The sequence below is a fragment of the Gambusia affinis genome, linkage group LG04, assembly GCF_019740435.1.
Source record: "Gambusia affinis linkage group LG04, SWU_Gaff_1.0, whole genome shotgun sequence".
NCBI lineage: Eukaryota > Metazoa > Chordata > Actinopteri > Cyprinodontiformes > Poeciliidae > Gambusia > Gambusia affinis.
Window position 1 is genome coordinate 31,674,372 of NC_057871.1, and position 24,502 is coordinate 31,698,873.

Here is a 24,502-nt window from a genome sequence, read left to right on the forward strand (position 1 = left end):
TAAAAACACTATTCAGTTGCCTCTGTTTCTTCTCTGTTACAAGACTGTTGGTTGAAATGGAAGGATTAAAGGAGAGGAAGCTATTACAAACATTACGTTTTTTTTCTTTTCAAATATAATCGAAAAGCGCCCTCTATCCTTGGAAAGCTAGAACTGCAACTGTGACAATAAAGACTTTGCCCTACATTTTACATAAAATGTAGTTCTCTTCACTCAAAAGCAAATTACTTTTAGATTTATAAAAAGTAGGCTATATCACTCTTTTCAAGAAAGGTAATTTATTCAAAATGAGGTAAACAAATGTGGGAAATAAAGTGAAGAGCATCAAACAAAGGGACATTATCAATAAACAGAAGCATTGTGACATTTAAGCGATACATAAAAATATAAGATATTCTGGGAAAGTCCAAAAACATGTTCATCTGCACAATTTATTTGCTCTTTGTTTAGTTCCTCTGACTACAAGATGCTGTGTAGAAATTGCTTTTCTTTTACGTTTTTTTTTTCTTTTCTTTTTTCTTTAGCTTAGTGGGTTTAGATCTGTTTTCTATTGGTGGCATATGTTTGTTAATGACAAGCTTTATATTCCAATGTTGTGAAATAGATAGCAGGAAACCACATTGAACATAGTGTTTCTTAGGAATTGCTAACAGGATTATGGACATACAATTCACTGTACCAACCCTGGTGAAAAAATAATATATTTAATTATGTTTTAAATGTGCTGTATTTTTCTGAAATACATTTTAGTATGTTATCAAGTGGATATGCTTATTAAGATTACATAAAAAATGTAAAACACATTTTATATGTAAATCAAGGTGACAGCCAAGAGAAACATAAAGAGCTTTTGATGTTGCAAACTAGGTACAGAGACCTTTCCACTAACAAATTTGTAGCAAAAATTGGAATTGTCATAAATCCCCCCCGGCACCCCTGCCTACAGTTCCCTGGTTCATACAGTACAAGGCTTAACCTCATGGACCCTGTTCTTTCATGGACAATAGACTGTTGTTTTGACAGTCAAAAAGGTGTCAAATATGTTTACATATCTATGCCTGTTTTCTTAAATAAAATGTATTATTAATGCCATGTTGTCATTTTTAAGGTCGCATACACACATTTTTGGAAATATGGTAATGTAAGATAACTTTGAATGACACAATACCCATTGTCTGCCAAAATTGTTTATCACCAGTAAAGAAACTTGATGTATCAGTAGATCTATCAAACAAAAAAATGCACATGAATCAATACTGATTACTTAACTTTTATTTACAATCAACATTTACATGTAGATCCACATTCAGATGATGGTTGAATCAATATTGATATAGTATCTTTTATGGTTGAAATCCTAACTGGGTTGAAACCTGGGTTAGGTGACTTACATGGTGATTCAACATGAAAGTCACTGACCACTTTCAATTTTGTTTCAGTGTCAGGCTTCAACATAGATTCAGTGTTGATTTACTCATATTCTGTTATCTGGGTACTAGATCAATTACAACTGAAGTGCCTGCTGAAAGCAAATGTATCCTCAGTCATAGAAAACACCAAATAGCAATAAGTCATAATTAAATATTGATGTACTGACAATAGTAAAATGGTTAGGGATTTAAAATTAGAGTAAAACTTCATTACCATATAACATAATTCAGTTAATATAAAATTTTTATGGATATATATTTACATCTTTATACAACATGTCTTGTGTTGGTTAAATCTGGTTTTTTGGCATAGGACTGGGGCAGTTTGGATCATTGATTGAAAAAGTGATTAATTTCCTCTTGCCCAAATGGATTCTCTCTGATGGACCTCCATGTCTGCTGCCTCATCCAGCTGGTTCATTTCTGCTGGGTCCACTTCCTTTGATTCACAGTTTTTATCTTGGGAACAGCAGTTGATAGGAAGAGGACAGTCTTCTGGAGCACTGAGTTCTGCAATTGGCGTGAATGAAGCAGGTTTTCTCTGTCTGCAGCTAGTTTTACTGGCAGGGTATCTGTGCAGCAGAGGGTGTCCTGATGGCTCAGTCCGGTTTTTACAGGCCGTGCATGCTTTGCCTTGCTTAATAGAGAGGAAGGAGAGTAGGCTTGGGACACAATACTTGGGAAAATGTGTTGAAAAGAAAGGGGTCATCATTTGAATTAAAGCTGGAATTTTTGTTCTATTCACTTCCACTCAAAATAACACTTGCTCTGACTTTTTGCTTAGGCCTCCAGAAACAATTCCCCAGCTTTGGAAGGTCGTTTTTACTTAGACAAACATGGATTGCTAGAATATGGCTGTTGTTTTTGACTGTAACAGCTTCAGAGAAGATTGATAAATCTTGTTCCAGTTTTTTATATTTTGCTGGTCTGGAACCAAATTACTAACAAGACCAACAAATGTTGTGTCCACCAGTTAAGATAAATTATACAAAAACTGAGCCAAGTTACTCCAATCTATAAAGTCACTTATCAAATACTGCCATATATACAGTGGGGAGAACAAGTATTTGATACACAGTTGATTTTTCAGGTTTTCCCACTTGCAAAGCTTGAAGAAGACTGTAATTTTTATCATAGGTACTCTTCAACTGTGAGTGATGGAATCTAAAACAAAAATCTAGAAAAATACAATGTATGATTTTTAAACAATTAATTTCCATTTTATTGTGTGAAATAAGTATTTGATCATCTATCAACCAGTAAGAATTTTGGCTCTCACAGACATGTTAGTTCTTCTTTAAGAAGCCCTCCTGTTCTCCACTCATTACCTGTATTAACTGCACCTGTTTGAACTCGTTACCTGTATAAAAGACACCTGTCCACACACTCAATCAATCAGACTCCAGCATCTCCACAATGCCCAAGACCAGAGAGCTGTGTAAGGACATCAGGGATAAAATTGTAGACCTGCACAAGGCTGGGATGGGCTACAGGACAATAGGCAAGCAGCTTGGTGAGAAGGCAACAACAGTTGGTGCAATTATTAGAAAATGGAAGAAATACAAAATAACGGAAAATCTCCCTCAGTCTGGGGCGCCATGCAAGATCTCACCTCGTGGAGCATCATTGATCTTGAGGAAGGTGAGGAATGAGCCCAGAAATACACGGCAAGACCTGGTCAATGACCTGAATAGAGCTGAGACCACAGTCTCAAAGAAAACAATCAGTAACACTCTACACCGTCAAGGATTAAAATCCTGCAGTGCACGCAAGGTGCCCTTCCTCAAGCCAACGCATGTCAAAGCCCGTCTGATGTTTGCAAATGACCATCTGAATGATCCACAGGAGGAATGGAAGAAGGTCATGTGGTCTGATGAGACAAAAATAGAACTTTTTGGTTTAAACTCCACTCGTCATGTTTGGAGGAAGAAGAATGATGAGTACAACCCCAAGAACACCATCCCAACCGTGAAGCATGACGGTGGAAACATCATTCTTTGGGGATGCTTTTCTGCAAAGGGGACAGGATGACTGCACCATATTGTAGGAAGGATGGATGGGGCCATGTATCGTGAGATTTTGGCCAACAACCTCGTTCCCTCAGTAAGAGCACTGAAGATGGGTCGTGGCTGGGTCTTCCAGCATGATAACGACCCAAAACACACAGCCAGGGCAACTAAAGAGTGGCCCAGCGACAGCCCCGAAACCTGAAGGCCCTGGAGGAGATCTGTATGGAGGAGTGGGCCAAAATCCCTGCTGCAGTGTGTGCAAACCTGGTCAAGAACTACAGGAAACGTCTGATCTCTGTAATTGCAAACAAAGGTTTCTATACCAAATATTAAGTTTAATTTTTCTGGTGCATCAAATACTTATTTCACACAATAAAATGGAAATTAATTATTTAAATATTATACATTGTATTTTTCTGGATTTTTGTTTTAGATTACCTATGATAAAAATTACAGTCTTCTTCAAACTTTGCAAGTGGGAAAACCTGAAAAATCAACAGTGTATCAAATACTTGTTCTCCCCACTGTATATGATAGTGAAACAATGATTTATAGTATTGTATATAAATATAGTTGAGAATTTCTTGTAGTACAGTTTAAACACTGCTGTCAAAAAGTATTTCTCTCCATGCAGATTTCTTTCTTTTTTTTTTTTGGCAAATGTAAATGATTAAATGTCCTGCATTTGTATAAGTCTAAGCATTTGAATACACTTTACACTACATTTAACCATTCATACACGCATTCACACACTGATGATGGTCTATTACATTTCAGCTACAGCTGCCCTGGGGCAGAGTAAGAAGGAGATGCCACATAATCAGCACCACTAGGGCCTCGTTCCACCGCCAGCAGAAACGTGGGTGAAGCGTCTTGCCCAAGAAGGACAATGTTACTCTTTTATTTTTGTTTGTATTACATGTTCATCCGCTAGGGGCACTGTTGTGCTAGGAATATATGTTTATGCTTTTGTACTCTTCTTCGGTTGGAGTCGTCTGTTCGTGTGTGGTACTTGGCGGAATAAATGGGTGCAAAGAAACAAGTTATTTTTACTGACTAACATTGGTAGCAGAGGATGGTTAGTAACTACAGAGTTCCGCCGACGTTTGAAGAACGAAAGCCTTACGAAAGCTGGAAGAATGAAGTCAACATTTGGACGAGAGTTACAGATTTGGAGAAGAAAAAGCAAGCGCTTGCTGTCGCCCTGGCACTGTCTGGAAGAGCGCGGGACACGGCGATGGAAATTCCGGTAGACGATCTCAATAAAGACACTGGAATGACCACATTGTTCGCGAAACTAGATGACTTGTTCTTAAAAGAAGAAAAGGACAGGATCTATGAGGCGTACTCAGATTTTGACCGAATTGTAAAAGAAGTTAACATGTCGATGGCGGACTATATTATTGATTTTGAGCAGCGTTACTCGCGCATGAAAAAATACTACATGGAGCTACCTGACGCAGTTTTGGCTTTTAAGCTTTTGGACACCGCGTGTTTGGACATAACGGACAGACAATTGGCTTTAACGGCATGCTCAGATGTAACATTTGCTTCTATGAAGTCCGCTTTGAAGAGAATATTTGGCGAGAAAAGAGGTGCGGCAGCAGAAGGCATTAGCTAGGAGTCCGTGTTTGCAACGGAGCAAAAAGGCAAGTACTGGCGGCAAAGTCCCCATCAGAAAACTCCGCAGCCTGGTACAAACCCGCTGGATAAGTACGGACGACGGTCAAAATGTGCAGTGTGCCAAAGTACTTTTCACTGGTGTTATGGTCTGGCTCTGAAACCATAACAAATTAAAGGGAAGCAACACATGGGTAAACTTAAAATTAAATTTATTTAACAAAACATAACTGGCTGGAGAGGAAAGGGAGAAAGGGGAGAGGGTGGCAAAGAGACGGAGAGAATGAAGGGTAGGTAGGAGAGGAGAGGTGGGGCTAGTCGGAAAGGATGGTGCCTCTTAAGCTGGAGACACTGGCCAGCTGCCTCTCATCCCAATCAGCACCAATTGTCAGGATGTGAAAGACCCAGAGGAAGGGCCTTGGGCCGTAACACTGGGTTAAAAGCTGTCCGCACAAAGCTGATAGTGTTAAAATTGCTGAAGATGCAAAAGACGTGGAAGAGTGCAACTTAACTCTGTACACCAAAGAATCACCAACAGATGCAGAAATATTCATGACAGAATGTTTTGGCTCGGCAATAATAGACACTGCTTGCACTAGGACAGTTTGTGGACAAGAGTGGTTGGACAACTACAGTACTGTACTACAAAAGAAAAGTGTGAAGATTATGAAAGAGACAGAAACGCAAAGTCACAGGCCCTTCAAGTTTGGAGATGGAAAAATCGTCTACTCCATTAAAAAGGTAAAGATACCTGCTAAAATTGGCAACACAAAGTGTAATATAGAAACTGAAGTAGTACCTGCTAACATCCCGCTGCTTTTGAGTAAAGCCTCGTTAAAAAGGGCAGGGACTGTTTTGGATATGGAAAGAGACAGTGCAGTGATGTTCAACCAGCCTATCAAACTGGACTTTACTAGCTCAGGTCATTACTGCGTGAACATTGTGGACAGTGAAAATAGACATTTTATTCACTCTGATAAACTATTAGAAGCTACTGAGGAAGAAATACTGACTGCAACAGACAAGATGAACAAAAGTGAAAAGATGAAAGTTCTGGAGAAACTTCATAAACAGTTTGGACATGCCTCTGCTGATAAAATACAGAGACTTTTGACTAATTCTGGCAATAAGGACACAGAATGTGACAGCCTGCTGAAAAATGTCGTGAACCAGTGTGAAGTGTGTCAAAAATATTGTAAGACCAAACCAAAACCTGCTGTCGGCTTACCATTGGCATCTACATACAATGAAACAGTTGCTGTGGATCTGCATGAACTTGAACCTGGGGTTTGGTACCTACATATTATTGACCAGTTCACTCGTTTCAGTGCTGGCAGTGTCTTAACCACCAAGAGGTCTTCTGAAATAGTCAAACGTTTTATCCATGATTGGATCAGTGTGCATGGTCCACCACAAAAGTTGTTCAGTGACAATGGTGGTGAGTTTAATAACGAGGAAGTGAGAGACATGGCCGAGAACTTTAATATTGAAGTTAAGACGACACCTGCTTACAGTCCGTGGAGCAATGGACTGTTGGAGCGCCATAATCAAACTTTGACGGAGATCCTACTGAAAGTCAAAGCAAGTACTGGATGTGACTGGAGCACTGCTATGGATTGGGCCCTGATGGCAAAGAACTCCATGCAAAGTGTCCATGGATACAGCCCACATCAGCTGGTGTTTGGGCAGAATCCCAACCTGCCCTCTGTATTAATAGACAAAGCTCCAGCTCTAGAGGGCACCACCAGGAGCGAATGGGTTGCCAAGCACATTTCAGCCTTGCATGCTGCAAGAAAAGCTTTTACAGAAGCAGAATGTTCAGAAAGGATACGCAGAGCATTAAAGAAACAGCTGCGGCCCATAGACGAGTGTTGATGTTACATTTGAATAAAAATTTTTGGAAAAAAAAAAAAAACTCAAAAAGGGCACTAGGGGCATCAAGGATAAAAAGGGCAGGGGCTCAAGCCCCCTTCACCCCACCTCTGCACGTGCCTGTCCTGTTAACACAGACAAGAGTAACAGTGAGCGCCTCCACTGACCAGCCGTTACTGCACTAAATTGCCGTTGGCTCGCTGAGTCAGGAGTGCTCACCGTGCTCCATGTGCCAACTGGTGGCGAACTGTTGTAACTACATCTCAGTTCAAGTCGGAGAAGTGCAGCTTAAGAGTATAATCAAAAAAGTCTTTAAATAAAGTAAAGTAAAACGGGAGGAGGTATCATAATTCTGATGTCCATTCTGTCACGTTAACTAAGGTCAGAACAAAGCAGGAATTGCATGTTCTTGTAGTCAATAATTCACTTTCTCTCCTGCAATCAGTTTTGACATTTACAACGGCCAGCATTTTCCTGCATTGTGGATTTTGAGAGCAGGTTTTTTGGTGTTATGTTTAACCTTCTTCAACAACATGCAGGTCTCTTTTTTTTTCCTTAATATTTTTATTAGAAGGGAAAGAGACATTACAGGCAAAATCATTACTCTTAACAAAGTACGCCGAGATACACACCTTCTTTATAACGACGATAGAAACGAACAGAATACAGAACCAGAAGAGGTGGAAAGTACCTAACTGACAAAAGGCATACAATTTACCTCCTATGAGTATTTTTCTTTTTCATAAGTGAACAAGACACAAGAACAAACCTTAAAAAAAAGAGACTGTAGAGAGTGAAAGAATGTCATGAAAGGGTGCCAAAGGTTATAAAATTTGGCTGAGTTGCCTTTCACTGAATATCTAATTCAGTGAAACACAATTAGATATGTCTAATGTCTAATGTCTTTTAGAAAAGACATTGTGTCTTTTACCCACTGATTGCTAGAGGGTGGTTTAGTTGATTTCCAGTGGAAAAGAAGACGGCGTCTTGCCAGTAAGGAAGTAAATGATAAGACATCCAATTGGTTGGAAGTAAGCTGTTTGTAGTTAACTGGCAGTCCAAATATAGCAACATGGGGAGAAGGTTTAATATCCACTGAAAGAATCTTTGACATAGTAACAAAGTAGGTCTGCCAAAAACTATAACGTGATGAACAGGAATAAAATATGTGAGTTAAATTACAGGTAGGCGCACGACATTTCTCACAAATGTCAGAAACGGAGAAAAATTGCGACAATCGATTTTTAGAGAGATGAACCCTGAAGAGAACTTTAAACTGAATAAGAGAAAGTCAAGCACAGATTGAGCTTGAATGAATTTTTTTAAGAGCATTATTCCACCAATCCTCACCCAAATTTAGACCAAGTTCGAGTTCCCAAGCAGCCTTGATCTTAGTGATGGGTGAAGAATTAAAAGACAGAATTTCATTATAAACTTTAGAGATATATGACCTTTGAAGAGTATCCCAACTCAGGAACAACTCCCAGTACGGGTTTGGTGGCCTAGAGGGAAAACCGGGAAACAGAGCCCTGGCGCAGTGTCTGATTTGAAAGTACCGGAATAGATGAGAAAGGGGAGATTAAATTCAGATGCAAGGTCTGTAAAGCTGCGAAAAATACCTTCTTTGTAAAAATCCTTGAAACATGAAAGCCCTTTATTATCCCATGACAAAAAGGCGGGATCTGTGAGTGCTGGTTGAAACAAGTGGTTTCTCATTAAAGGAGCAAGTAAAGATGCTGAGTTAAATTTGAAATGCCTCTTAAACTGGCACCAAATTTTTAAGACAGACCGAACTACTGGATTGTTCGTGAAGCCAGAGGGTTTGGATGTGATGGGAGAAGTGAGAAGAGCAATTAGTGAGGAATGAGAGCATGATTGTGCTTCCAACTTGCACCATGGAAAGTTCAGGGAACCAAACCAAAATGAAATTTTGTGGATATGGGCCACCCAATAATACAGCAAGAAGTTTGGAAGTGACAAACCACCGTTGAATTTGCATCTATGAAGAGTGGATTTGCGGATTCTGGGTGATTTACCACACCATAGGAAGCCAGATATAACTTGATCCAACATTTTAAAGAAATGTTTCGGCAGAAACAGTGGAAGACAATTGAACAAAAATAAGAATTTAGGTAAAACATTGTCAAGAAAATCCGAGATCATCCCACTTCCCCATGCTGGAGATTTTAGTTTAACAGTAACAATAAATAAAGTTATCTTTAAAATTAATCACTCAAGTGAAATCTAGACCCAACATTAGACTTAAAAGTCAATAAAATAAATTTGGTCGTGTGTGTTTTTTGTCTCCTGCAAACTTTTCTTTAATTCTACTTTTTTCTATTTAATCATAAGAAATCATTGTCAAGAGAGAGAAAGTCATGAAACAGGAAAAGCAGGTTTCCTGGAAAAAGAGGAAGTAAGTTTCCAGCCTGCAGATTTATAAAAATAGTTCAGACTATTACTTATCTCAAAGCATGAAAGTTTTAAAGAAAGAAATCTAAACATTGTGAGTAATTGGATAAGATTCAAAGTAAAATACTTATATTAATATTGGTTTGCTTGTAATAATACTTACGCTTACACTTGCATTAGTGAGAACTCTTACAAGTAAAACAAGTAACTGTAACTGATATCAAATAATAAGAATCATGAATTATTCTTGGTTTCTTTACAGAAAACATTTGTAATAACTCACATTAAGATTATAATAAGAGTAATTGATACATTATGGTTATCATAACATTATAAATGAATGATAAATCAGAGAAGTAAAAGAAGTTATAAATGTGATTTTTACTCTGAACTTGAAATGGTGTAAAAGGTGTAACTGCAATTAAAGATCACTGATGTGTTGGAGGTAGATAGTAGGTGAAAGGTTAAGGGGAAAAGGAGAACTAACAGGAGAGCAGAGATGGCCAACGCCTTATTTGGAAACAGGTTGTTAAGCAACCTGAGACATTAGCACAGACATCAGGACACAATCTCTCTAAGACAGTGATGGATATGAGATTATCTGTCCAAGCAGTCAGCCAATGAAATAAGCACAGCAACAGTGCTAGCCAATGCAAATGAACCAAAATCAAATCATCTAATGTAATGACATTTTTATATAATCTTATTGATTGAAGGTACTTGTATGGTTAAATTTAGTATAGAATCAAAGGAGAAGTAAGGGTGTGGTGCAAGTCGCAAATGTCACAAGTATGCCTGCTGCTGACAGGAAGTGGGTTTAGGTGTGCAGCTGCCTGTTGCTGTTTCTCGGAAAGTTTCCACAGACACAAGTGTCACAAGTATATTATCTCGCAAACGGGTCATTGTGACCCAAGTTACAAATGTCACAGGAACGTTATTGCAATCTTCAATAGATACACTCCCATAGAGAGGGAGAAAAGTATAAAACCACGAGACCGAGGTGATACAATGTTCTTCGTCCTCGGCGCTGAGACTCGACACAAGAGCGGCAAGAAGACCAGCAGAGGACTACGCCCTGGAACCAAGAAAGCAAGAAACACCAAGGATCATCTCACGCCGGACAGAGGACAAGTTACACCGACCCACTCTCTTGGTTCCTCATTGGATTTCCACACTCTGCGCTCGACTCAACGATCTCAAAATACATCGCAACAGACTTGGGGAACTGAACAAAAGTCACAGGATCGACCAAGAGCTGTTCGGTTGGCTATAACAGACAGTTCATTTTGTTTCAGTTCCAAAGGGGGGTCATTTTTCACGGAGAAGGATTCTGACCAAGGACTTCCGTTGCCGAGATCTAATTCCATCGATGGGTATGACTTGTGCCGCACCCCAAAGCCTTATCTAATAGATAGATGACAGTGTAGGTAAAAGTTAAATTGATCTAAATTTTATTGATTTTCTTTGTATGGTAATCTCAAGTAAATTCTGTATGCCTGTCATTTTCCCTGCTAAAGCTTGCTTAATAAATACGTATATTTTAAAAATTCTAATTAGGTTGTGGACATTGAAATTAATTGAGTCATTTGAATCACAGTTCTTCTATTTATAGTAAAACCAGTATACATGATTCTAGTAATGTGGTGGCTTCAGACTTTCCTTTGGTGAGTGTAAATAATGACCCTGGGACTTAAATCCTAGTCACTAAATAATATCTAGCCATTAACAAGTGCAAGTTGCAACAGAAAGGAAACTAGCGTTAACAGAAGTGGTTATTGAAGCTATGCAGCTGTGACGGCTACTCAGTTGATTGTTTCTTAACTGAAAAGGGTCATAACTTCTGGATAGGAGGTAGTTAGAGCTAGACGAGTTCCTTTCGCCACCAGTTTAAATAGACTATCTCTTATAGATCTTGTTCAGGGTAAGACCCAGGTCTTAGAGATTTTCCGGACCTGTTAGACAGAGAACTGGTCAGTAGTCAGCCCGAGGAGTTGTGAGGAGAGGGCGGGGCTGGCTATTGCGCAGTAACAAACAACATTCATTTTAATTGTATTGATTCTACCTATAAGTGAAAGAGGTAAACTATTCCATCTTCGGAGGTCCAATTTAATTTTAGCAATTAAAGGCAAAAAATTAGCTGCAAAAAGAGAGCTTAATGACCTAGTTATACTGACGCCCAGGTACTTAAAACCAGAGCAGCTCAACTTGAACGGAATGTTGGAGTGTAAAAGCTTTAACGCAGCCGCGTTGATAGGGTAGCATTCACTTTTAGCAATATTTACTCTGTAACCAGAGAAGGATCCGAACCTTTGAAAAGTAGATAAAATTGACGAGACGGAAAGACCAGGGTTTGAGACGTACAGCAATAAATCGTCAGCATAAAGAGATAGTTTGAATTCTGTACCTAATCGGGAAATTCCGGTGAAAGTGTTAGAGGACCTTAAAAAGAGTGAGAGAGGCTCTATAGCCAAAGCAAACAACAAAGGGGATAATGGGCATCCCTGTCTAGTGCCTCGGAAAAGTCTGAAAAAACTGGATTGAATACCATTGGAGGAGACACTAGCATGAGGGGAAACATAAAAGAGACGTATACAAGAAATGAATGCATCACCCAGTCCAAATCTCTTTAAAACTGCAAATAGGTAATCCCATTCAACTCTGTCGAACGCTTTTTCAGCGTCGACCGAGATCACAACTTCAGGTATTTCAGTGGAGGATTTAGAGTAAATAATATTCAGGAGTGTACGGACATTAAAGAAGAGTTGCCTCCCCTTAACAAATCCAGTTTGCTCATGTGATACTATAGTTGGTACTATACTTTCCAGACGACAAGCCAAAGCCTTAGCAAGGATCTTAGCGTCTACATTTTTTAAAGAGAGAGGTCTGTATGAGCTACAAATATTGGGATCTTTATCCTTTTTTAAGAGGAGACAAATAGAGGCTTGAGTTAAAGTATGAGGGAGACTGCCCTTTTGTAGTGACTCTTTGTATACCGCATGGAGTAATGGGGATAGCTTGTCTTGGAACTTTTTAAAAAATTCGACAGGGAATCCATCCGGGCCGGGAGCTTTGATACTTTGCATGGTTTTCATGGCAGCAACAATCTCCTCTATGGTTAAAGGCAAGTCAAGTTCCTTAGCAACATTTGGGTTTATCACAGGGAAACTGAGGCTGTCAAGGAACTGATTCATTTCAGTAGGATTAGCTGGAAATTCGTATTTAAATAACACAGAATAAAAAGACTGAAAAATCGAATTAATAGTAATAGGATCCTGATGCAGAGTGCCTGACAAGTCCATAATCTGTGGGATCGTGTGTGAAGCTGCACGACGACGAAGCTGGTAAGCGAGAAGTCGGCTAGCCTTATCACCATGTTCAAAATAAGTAGAGCGTGACCGTAAGAGAAGTCGCTCTGCATCATTGGTGGTAAGAAGATCAAATTCAGTCTGTAAGACAATCCGTTGTTTAAGTAAACCTGGAGAGGGGGAAATAGCAATTTGTTGATCCAGATTAGTAATATCAGTACTAAGTTCTAGCAATTTCGCTATGCGCACCTTATTCAAGTGGGCGGAATATGAGATAATTTGACCTCTTAAAAACGCTTTTAATGATTCCCAAAGTAAAGAATATGAAATTGGATTACTCTCATTCTGATTTAGTACAATGAAATCATCAATTTGAGCTGTGATAAATGTGTTGAATCTTTCATCTGAAAGAAGTAGAGGGTTGAATCTCCAAGGTGTGACATACCGATGTTGAAAAGCAAACTTAATATCTAATGAAAGAGGGGCATGATCAGAAATGACAATAGGGTGATAATCGACAGATAGAACATTTGGAATTAATTTAGAGTCGACAAAAAAATAATCAATACGAGAAAAAGACTGATGCAAGTGGGAAAAGAAATAAAATTTCTTGGATTGGGGATTATAAAATCTCCAAGGATCAACGCATCCATTCTTTGACATGAAATCTGAGAGTGATCTAGACATTAATGTAGGGACCAACCTGTGTGGGGCAGACCTATCTAATTTGGGATCGATGACACAGTTCATATCCCCGCCTACTATAAGGAGATTATTGTCTAAAGAAGGAAGAGATTCAAGAAGCTTATTCATAAAGTTTGGGTCGTCAAAGTTGGGGACATATATATTCACTAATAGAATTGGGACATGGAATAATTTACCAATAACAATTAAGTATCTACCATTTTTATCCGAAATAATTTTAGAAGCTGTAAACTGAATTGATTTGCTAACTAAAATGGCAACCCCACTGGCTTTAGAGTTGAAATTTGAATGAAATACATCAGAAGTCCAGGGACATTTTAGTCTGACCTGATCTCTGATGCGCATATGGGTTTCCTGTAAAAACACTAGGTCAGCTTTAAGATGTTTCAAATGGGCAAAAATCCTTGATCTCTTAAGTGGGCTCCCCATACCTTTGATGTTCCAGCTCAAAAATCTCACAGAAGACCCCGGTTGTAGGATGTTCACATTGTTATCTTTAGTAGACATGTTTCAAGACGATTGTAAAGGTAGAGACAGGAAAATTGAGTATGGTGTACCAACCCCCACCGCCACAAACAAACAAAAAAAGGAAGAAAATGGAACCCTAACAAATAGAAGAAGAACTTCCCACCCATACCACCCCCGCAGCACTTACAACGACCCCATCCCCAAACGATGGGGAACCCAGTGCAGACCCCGAACGGAGTCAGATCCCTAAAATGGATGCTCACGGTTTTTAGCAACGTAGTAGAGGAAAAGCTGCAGTCCGAGCTCCCGCAAGCTCAACAACCTTCGTCATTCTGGCACATCCAGTTGAGACCAAAAAATAACAAATTACAAAATGTTAATTACAAAAAGAGAACATAAGCTCTGTAAGGCAAAGACAATAATAATAATAGCCAGTAAATGTGACACGTAGCTGCTTTATCAAAGCCGTGTACCTTTGCAAAGCTCTCTTATACTTTGAGGGACTTGATGAAGACGCTGGCCTCATCTGGTGAATTAAACTCCTTCTCCATACCATTGTGTGTGACCCGGAGTCGCGCTGGATAGAGCAGACCGAAACGGATCCCGGGGATCACGCGAAGCTGACGGCGTACATCATTAAAAGCAGCACGGGCTCGGGCGGTCCTTGGCGTGTGGTCAGGGAAAACAGAGACACGCGTACCTCCAACCGTGATCCGCTGCTGGGTCCTAGCTCGATGCAAAATGTCCACACAGTCCGAATGATAGTGCATACGAACAACTATAGGACGAGGTCGCTCTCCAGGTTTCGGCCTCGGTTGGAGAGTACGATGAGCACGGTCGACCAAGGGCTCTTTCTCCAGCTGAAAAGCCTCCTTAAGCAAAGTGGAAATGGCTGTAGATGTGGTGGAAAAATCCTCTGAGATGCCTATCAGACGCAAATTGTTGCGACGAGATCTGGCCTCCAGGTCATCACATTTATTGTCCAATTTTTTCAAATCCGTGGACATCTGCTGCACCTTAGCCTGTAAATATCGTCAACGCACGTAGAGCATGATGTCTCCAACTCGCCCACGGTGTCCTTCAGGGCGCGCACATCCAGCTGAACAGTTGTAATGTTGCTAGTCAATTCCGACTTCACTGCTAGGAACTCAGCCTTTATACTCGACAAATTTTCAGTGAGAGCTGCTTGGAGTTCAGTCTTGAAGATAAGTGCCATGTCAACCCGAAGAGCCGATAGCAGCTCAGACTTAAAGGCCAAGGAAGGAGAAATATCAGCGAGTACCTCCGTGTGGGTAGGAGAGTCACCACGAGGCGAGGATGTAGCATGAGAAGCAGGCCTCTGTTGCTGTGCGGACGGTTTAACTTTTGGAGGCATTTTAATTAAGAGAAAAAAGCCAAGACTTGAGACGAGTGAACAAAAAAACACACCGAGAAGGAGTTAAGAGCTAACAAAAATGTGCCTAAAATAACAATTATATCTAATAGTTGCGGGAGCTCAGCTACACGCGTCCTACCCCGCCATTCGCTCCACCGGAAGTCCCTTAACATGCAGGTCTCTTGTGATGTTCTCTGCTTATTAACTTCAATCATTTCAAGAGATTAAAGAGTGACTTATGAACAATAATGTTTTTTTTATCGCTTGAACATCCTCATCTCAATATCTTGTTTCAATTCCTAGTTTCAGTTAATTGTACTATACGATATCAACCAGGCAATAAATTAATCAAGTTTATATGTTTAGCATGTTTCCTCAGCAATACAGTTCAAAGTGCTTTATATAAAGCAGTTTGGGTCTCAAGGTTTTGGTGTGAGTCAATCACTACTCCCAGATTTTGAGTCTGATCTCTAGTTTCTAGCTATTTACTGAAACTGTGTGCTAGAATAAGTAGCCATGAAAACTACATACAGTCAACAATTGAGAAACCAGTAATAATTAGGTTTCAAAAGCAACTCTAAATGGATGCATTTTTAGTCTAGATTTAAAACAACTCAATATTTTAGCTGTTTTCCAGTTTTCTGGCTGTTTGTTCCAAATTTGTGGTGCATAGAAGCTGATCGCTGCTTCTCCGTGTTTGGTTCCGGTTCTGGGGATGCAGACCAGAACAAAACCAGAAAGCCTGAGTGGTCTGAAAGGTTGAAATAAAAACAGCAGATCTTTAATGTATCCAATATTTGGAGCCAGTGGAAGAACTTTATAACTGAGTTGATGGGCTCTATCTTTCTGGTTTTAGTGAGAATATCAGCCACAGCATTCTGGATCAGCTGAAGCTGGGGGTTGATTGTTTAAGCAGACCTGCACAGATACTTTTGCAGTGATCAATGTGACTAAAGATAAATGCATGGATAAGCTTTTCTAGATCTTGCTGAGATATTAGTTCTTTAGTCTTGGAAACATTCTTCAGGCGATAGAAGGCCAACTTTGTAGCTGTCTTTATGTGGCTCTCAATGTTCTGGTGTGAGTCCATCACTACTCCCAGATTTTGGGTCTGATCTCTAGTTTCTAGCTTTAATAACTGAAACTGTGGGCTGACTAGATCATTGCTCTTTAGTTCTAAAGATTTTAAAGATTTCAAAGGACTCTGGTTCAATTTGAAATGGCTTAATGACATTAGTCATTGCTGCTTTGGCTGAACAGAGCTAGCGCAGTCAGACATAGTAGGCGTCATTTACCCAGAATGCATTGCAATGTGAACAACATAGAATAGAATAGAATTCAACTTTATTGTCATTGCACTGTCACAAGTACAAGCAACAAAATGTAGTTTGCATCTATCCAGAAGTGCTATACAGGATATAAATATTTATTTGCAGGTGTACGCGGGTCACTGGGGCCCCACTCTGGAGCCAGGCCTGGAGGGGGGGCACGACGGCGAGCGTCTGGTGGCCGGGCTTTTACCCATGGAGCCTGGCCGGGCCCAGCCTGAAGAGGAAACATGGGTACCCCCTCCCATGGGTCCACTACCTGTGAGAGGGGCAAACGGGGTCGGGTGCATTGTGTGATGGGTGGCAGCCGAGGGAGGGGACCCTGGCGGTCCGATCCTCGGTTGCAAAAGCTAGCTCTTGTGACGTGGAATGTCACCTCTCTGGTGGGGAAGGAGCCGGAGCTAGTGTGTGAGGCTGAGAGGTTCCGGCTAGAAATAGTCGGTCTCGCCTTGGCGCAGGGCTCTGGTTCTGGAAACAGTCTCCTTGAGAGGGGCTGGATATACTTCCACTCTGGAGTTTCCCAAGGTGAGAGGCGTCGGGGCAGGGGTGGGCATACTTGTTGCTCCCCATCTCGGCGCCTGTACGTTGGGGTTTACCCCGGTGAACGAGAGGGTAGCCTCCCTCCGCCTACGGGTGGGGGGATGGGTCCTGACTTTCGTTTGTGCTTACGGGCCGAATGACAGCTCAGATTACTCACGATTTTGGAGTCCCTAGAGGGGGTACTGGAGAGTGCTCCACCTGGGGACTCCCTTGTTCTGCTGGGGGACTTCAACGCTCACGTGGGCAATGACAGTGAGGTCTGGAGGGGTGTGGTTGGGAGGAACGGCCCCCCAATCTGAACTCGAGTGGTGTTCTGTTGTTGGACTTCTGTGCTCGTCATGGATTGTCCATAACGAACACCATGTTCAAGCATAAGGGTGTCCATATGTGCACTTGGCACCAGGACACCCTAGGCCGCAGTTCGATGATCGACTTTCTCATCGTTTCATCGGACCTGCGGCCGTATGTTTTGGACACTCGGGTGAAGAGAGGTGCGGAGCTGTCCACTGACCACTACCTGGTGGTGAGGTGGCTCCGCTGGAGGGGGAGAATGCCGGTCAGACCTGGCAGGCCCAAACGTGTTGTGAGGGTCTGCTGGGAACGTCTGGCGGAATCCCCTGCGAGACGGAGCTTTAACTCCCACCTCCAGCAGAACTTCGAACACGTCCCAGGAGAGGTGGGGGACATGGAGTCTGAGTGGACCGTGTTCCGTGCCTCCATTGTCGAGGCGGCTCATCTGAGCTGTGGCCGCAAGGTTGTCGGTGCTTGTCGCAGCGGCAACCCTCGAACCCGTTGGAGGACACCTTCGGTGAGGGAAGCCGTCAGGCTGAAGAAGAAGTCCTATCGGGCCTTTTTGGCCTGTGGTACTCCGGAAGCAACTGATGGGTACCAGCGGGCGAAGCGACATGCGGCTCGGGTGGTTGCTGAGGCAAAAACTCGGGCGAGGGAGGAGTTTGGAGAAGCCATGGAGAAAGACTTCCGTACATCTTCGAGGAGGCGATTCTGGTCCACCATCCAGCGTCTCGGGGAGGAGGGGGAAGCAGTGCAGGACCAACACTGTTTACAGTGGGGATGGTGTGCTGCTGACTTCAACTCGGGATGTTGTGGGCTGGTGGGCAGAGTACTTCGAAGACCTCCTCAATCCCACCAACATGCCTTCTATTTTGAAAGCGGAGCCTGGGGACTCTGGGTTGGGCTCTCCAATTTCTGGGGTCGAGGTCGCAGAGGTGGTCAAAAAGCTCCTCGGTGGCAGGGCCCCGGGGGTGGATGAGATCAGCCCGGAGTTCCTTAAGGCTCTGGATGTTGTGGGGTTGTGTTGGTTAACACGACTCTTCAATATCGCATGGACATCGGGGGCAGTTCCCCTGGATTGGCAGACCGGGGTGGTGTGTCCCCCTGTTTAAAAAGGGGGACCGGAGTGTGTGCTCCAATTACAGGGGTTCACACTCTTAAGCCTCCCTGGCAAGGTCTATTCGGGGGTTCTGGAGAGGAGGGTCCATTGGATTGTTGATCCTCGGATTCAGGAAGAGCAGTGTGGTTTTCGTCCTAGTCGTGGAACACTGGACCAGCTCTACACCCTCAGCAGGGTCCTGGAGGGTGCATGGGAGTTCACCCAACCAGTCTACATGTGTTTTGTGGACTTGGAGAAGGCGTTTGACCGTGTCCCTCGGGGAGCCCTGTGGGGGGTTCTCCGGGAGTATGGGGTACCGGGTTCTTTGATACAGGCTGTCAGGTCCTTGTATGACCGGTGTCAGAGTCTGGTCCGCATTGCCAGCAGTAAGTCGGGCTCGTTTCGGGTGAGAGTTGGACTCTGTCAGGGCTGCCCTTTGTCACCGATTCTGTTCATTACTTTTATGGACAGAATTTCTAGGCACAGCCAGGGTGTTGAGGGGATTCCTTTTGGTGGCCTTTGGATTGCATCTCTGCTTTTTTCGGATGATGTGGTCCTTTTGGCTTCATCGGGACGTGATCTGCAGCTCTCGCCGGAGCGGTTCACAGCCGAGTGTGAAGCGGCTGGGATGGCTATCAGTGCCTCCAAATCCGAGCCCAGGGTCTTAAGCTGGAAAAGGGTAGAGTACCTTCTCTGGGTCAGGGGGGGTGTCCTGCCCCAAGTGGAGGAGTTTATGTATCTCGGGATCTTGTTCACGAATGGGGGAAGAAGGGAGTGGGAGATCAACAGGCGGATTGGCGCAGCGTCTACCGTCAAGCAGGCGCTGTACCGGTCTGTCGTAGTGAAGAGAGAGCTGAGCCAAAAAGCGAAGCTCTCGATTTACCGGTCGATCTACGTTCCCACTCTCATCTATGGTCATGAGCTTTGGGTCATGACCGAAAAAGTGAGATCACGGATACAAGCGGCCGAAATGGGTTTTCTCTGCAGGGTGGCTGGGCTCTCCCTTAGAGATAGGGTGAGAAGCTCAGTCATCCGGGAGGGACTCAGAGTAGAGCCGCTGCTCCTTCACATCGAGAGGGGCCAATTGAGGTGGCTCGGGCATCTGGTCAGGATGCCTCCTGGACGTCTCCCGGAACACCTCACTGGTGAGGTGTTCCGGGCACGTCCCACCGGCAGGAGGCCCCGGGGAAGACCCAGGACACGCTGGAGGGACTAATGTCTCTCGGCTGGCCTGGGAACGTCTTGGGATTCCTCCGGAGGAGCTGGTGGAAGTGGCTGGGGAGAGGGAAGTCTGGGCCTCCCTTCTGAAGCCTCTACCCCCGCGACCCGACCACAGATAAGCGGAAGAAGATGGATGGATGGAGGTGTACAAGACTAAATATTAATATAAATATGGGAGCTATGTGCACAGATTATACAGAATATACGAGAATGTTAGGAAATGGATTATATATGTATTAGTAGGTTTATAATACAAGATAAATAATGGCAGATAAGATTTACAGATTGCATATGTGTGTGAGGAAAACAGTCCGTGGTGTGTGTGTGAGGATAGTCCATGTGTTATTGTTGTATGAGAGGATAGGGGAGTACAGTCCTTATAGTTTATGTTTTATGTCAGGAGGTGTTCAAAAGCGTGACAGCTGTGGGAAAGAAGCTGTTCCGGTGCCCGGTGGTTCTGGTCCGTAGGCTTCTGTAACGCCTCCCAGAGGGCAGAAGGGAGAAGAGTGTGTGTGCTGGGTGAGTGAAGTCCTTTGTCATTCTCCCGGCCCTTTTCAAACACCGCTTCCTGTAGATGTCCTTGATGGCAGGGAGCGGTACCCCGGTGATATACTGGGCAGTTTTCACCACCCTCTGCAGTGCCTTCCGGTCAGAGACAGAGCAATTCCCGTACCAAGCTGTAATACAGTTGGTGAGGATGTTCTCAATGGTGCAGTGGTAGAAGTTCGTGAGGATCTCTGAGGACAGGTGGTTCTTCCTCAGGGTCCTCATGAAGAAAAGGCGCTGATGTGCCTTCTTGAAGAGTTTGGAGCAGCTGGTCATCCAAGTCAAGTCCTCGGAGATGTGGACTCCCAGGAACTTAAAGGTGTCCACACGCTCCACCACTGTCCCCTTAATGTGACGTTTGTGTGACAATATTTTATAAAAGCTTATAAAAACTAAACAGCCTGCAGTATTATTACTGCATTGGTTTTACATCTAAAATAAATACATCTCAAATAAAAGTCTATTGTTACAACTAATCATGGATCCCTGTAAGACAACAGTATGATACTTCTACCTCAAAATTACTTGATTCAGTTTAAGAAGTTTATCATACATATAAACATTTACATGCTGCTTTGTACCTTACAAAATATACTGAAATCAAATATAAATGCTGCTTTTAGTTTTTACTCTTTATAAAGGCAGCCATGCCTGATGATCGGATGAGATGAGGAGAAGACTGGCACCAATTGACCGCGAAGGAGGAGCGTGTTGAAGTGATTGGTTGGGCAGGTGAGATGAAGAGTCTTCCAGTTTGAATTTAGTCCTAGGCTTCATTTGTTCTTTGGTTCCAAATATTAAAGAAGTCAAATCATTATATGACTGCATATTTTAATGGGAAGGTTGGTATTTGTTCAAATGAATGTAACATTTAGTTTGAATTTTAAAGTTGATTTGGGTGAATACAAACCTCAAATTAGTAAGGTGCAAGTCACATACTGTTAACCAAAAGTGTACTGTAAGTACAACCAAAGATAGAGGGGCATTTCCTTTAATCGCTTGTAAGACTGAATGAGGACGCTTCTTTCTTAACTAATTTTGCACAGTGACCAGGATAAGGAGAGGGGAAATGGTTATACCCCATGTAGCAATTATTACTTCAATAAATATCTAAAAATTACTATAGTAACTATCCATCCATCCATTTTCTATACACCCTTGGTCCCTAATGGGGTCGGGAGGGTTGCTGGTGCCTATCCCCAGCTAACGTGCGAGAGGCGGGGTACACCCTGGACAGGTCGCCAGTCTGTCGCAGGGCAACATAGAAAACAGACAGGACACACAACCATTCACACACACACTCACACCTAGGGAGAATTTAGAGAGCCCAGTTAACCTGACAGTCATGTTTTTGGACTGTGGGAGGAAGCTGGAGAACCCTGAGAGAACCCACGCATGCACAGGGAGAACATGCAAACTCCATGCAGAAAGACCCCTGGCCGGGTATTGAACCCAGGACCTTCTTGCTGCAAGGCAACAGCTCTACCAACTGTGCCACTGTGCAGCACCAAGTAACTAATGAAAAATAATAAGTCATAAAAGTTCCTCATGAAACAAGTCTTTTTCTTTAAGGGAGCCTATGTGTTTTTATTTTAGAAGCACTTGTTTTTCTTTGGTCTACTTTCTTTTTTTAACTTGATAATGAGGAACAAATAACATACTCATAGCCCAATTAGAAGTTCTAAATCAGTAAAATGCCAGGAGGTCCCTAGTAGCAGCAATAATAAGAGCTAGGGGAGTGGAGCTTACATCCTTTGTAATGACAAACACTGTTGTCTCTAAAATCAATGAAATATTATTTTCATAATTTTTTGTATTGTTTCACACTGGATCTTTCGATGATAATTCAGATAAATATTTATAATGAAATATTAGTGTGATTGTCTAAGGGATTTTTCGCCACATTGTGTTCGAGGGCGCACCCTGTGGTAAGACCACGGTACTTCAGCGGTGCTCCTTATCAGTGTGACCGTCCCCCCGCCGCCCGCAGGGGCTGCTCTCTCAAGTTCACCGACCACTAGCTGTCTGTTTGGGTAGTTTGGATCAGACTGTCCCTTTGTGGGAGATTCCACAGCTAGGAGTCTTGTGCTTCGGATAGACACGCCGACTTGAGGTCTATTTTCTGGCCTTTATTTTGGCTATTTAAGTGGATGTTCAAGTAGTTTTATAGGCTTTATTTCTCCATGAAATTTATCTTGGATGCGCCCAACCAAGATAGACACGGCTTGTCTGCCGGTCGGACAATAAATAAGGACTTCTACTAGATGTAGACTTTTCTGATTTACCCGGTGGAGACGGTTTGTCTGACAAAGTGGATGTTGTCGAACTGGGTCAATTCCTTTCCGGAGGTGGCAGTCAATGAACATTTTCGCACTGGAGTTTCAGTAAACTTTTTCTAATTATTTTCCCCACGGACTCGCAATGTCGGGAGTGGTCCGCACCCTAAGCCGCTGCCTGCTTCCAGCCGAGGCCAACCGAGAGCCGGGCGCGAGCAAGCAGGGCAGCCGAGAAAGGGACACAGTGCGAGAGCGAGAGGCGAGGCGACGGAGCCGGGAGATAGATGCCATGCTCGCTCGGGAGAGGAGAGCTGTTCGGCGGCTGGTGAAGATCCTCCTCCTCGGGGCCGGAGAAAGCGGAAAGTCCACATTCCTGAAACAGATGCGCATCATTAACGGGCAGGAGTTTGATAAGAAAGCGTTGCTGGATTTCCGGGACACTATATATGAGAATATATTAAAGGTAAGGATTATTCTCTGCTCTTTCATGACTGATATTTAAAATTGCAACAGTTGTCTAACTAAATGGATATTTTGACTATTTATCACAGCCAAAAGGGGTTCTTTTGTGATTATTCAGCTGAGACAATATTAGAAAACATTACAAATAACATGGCAATAGCTGATCAGTGAACTCTGACAGTTGCAATTGATCATTAACTGTAAACAGTCTGAAAAATAATTGAAAACCAAAATGATAGAATAATATTAATAAACCTAATTCATCTTCCCATTATCTAAAAGTGGTATCCACCCATCTTTTACAGAATCTATTGTTTAACATACACGTTATCTAATCTGTTCTTTGGTCAACTCTGACCGAAGGACAAACTAATCATCCATCTATGGACCCATCCATCTAAACATTTGTCTGTCCTTTTATCCATCCATCCATCTTACACTTTTTTTTAGCAGGCTACATATTAAAATATGTGTTCCAAAATCTCGAGATCTCCAAATTTGTGTCTGGAAAGGACTAACATTTTAACATGAAACAGTCAGAAAGTAAGCAAATTTGATGGAAGCTCCTTAGATGTACAGATTGTTATTTATTTCTTTTTTTTACTCAGGAAACTGAAACCATTAGCTCTCGGATAACCATAAGTAATGATATGGACTTCATCACTGGCAGACTCAATCAACATAAAAATAAATTTTATGTAAATGAGCTCAAGAAACACTGTGCATATTTTTATTCTAAAGTCTCTGTGTGATGTTCCTTTGTTTGCTGTCATGACTGGGCCTCCTTCACCAGCTAAACAATACCAGACTATTCCTGATTAGCACATCCGGCCCAAGTGCCACACAAGTGCCCAGACAAGTCAGATAAAATTCTGGACTTCAGCTCAGCATTTACAAGCCTCCCACAAATGCAGGCATACAGCCACATTCTAAGCTCAGACATACTCAAACGTAACCACTGCTTAATGTAAGCTAGACACATTATCTGCTCATTTCAACAGAATTAGCTTGTAACAGAATGAACAGATTTGTAGATAAAAGTTAGTTGCAAATAGAAGATTTTGGAAGTTACACTAAAAGCGCTGATAAGGTTTTACATCTTTTTTGCTAAACTAAGGAAGTCTTTCCCAGGAAAATATGAACCTGTTCATGACTCTATGTTGCTCAGAAACTTAAATATTAGAACTTGAGATGCACAGATGTGATATTTATATCTGTATTAGTCCAGATAGCGACACCTGCAGGATGTTATTGGAGGGTACCATAAAACCCTCCATGTGGATCAGGTGTGGATCATTGCACCTGATCCACACAAACACATCCACAACCTCAACATGCATGAACCACACAAACCTAACCCACACTGATAGGCCCCACGAACACAATGCGCATGACAGACAAAAACTCCAGATCTGATCCCCTGAAGGCCCAACTGTCGTGCATAATGCTACACACACACAAACTTATATGCCTGCATAGCTATTTAAATTTTTTTCAACAAGTTATACTAAATAATAAAGACAGAAAAGCAAAACCTACCCAT

The 24,502-nt window shown here is 42.3% G+C and overlaps 1 protein-coding gene across 1 annotated transcript in view; it reads left to right on the forward strand.

Moving 5' to 3' along the window:
* Positions 1-22,218: 22,218 nt before the first annotated feature.
* Positions 22,219-24,502, forward strand: part of gna12a (guanine nucleotide binding protein (G protein) alpha 12a) — a 56,439-nt gene continuing 54,155 nt past the window's right edge. Inside the window, exon 1 of the mRNA XM_044114713.1 lies at positions 22,219-22,960. Coding sequence (XP_043970648.1) covers positions 22,643-22,960 — 318 coding nt within the window. The 5' untranslated portion in view covers positions 22,219-22,642. The remainder of the gene's footprint in view (positions 22,961-24,502) is intronic.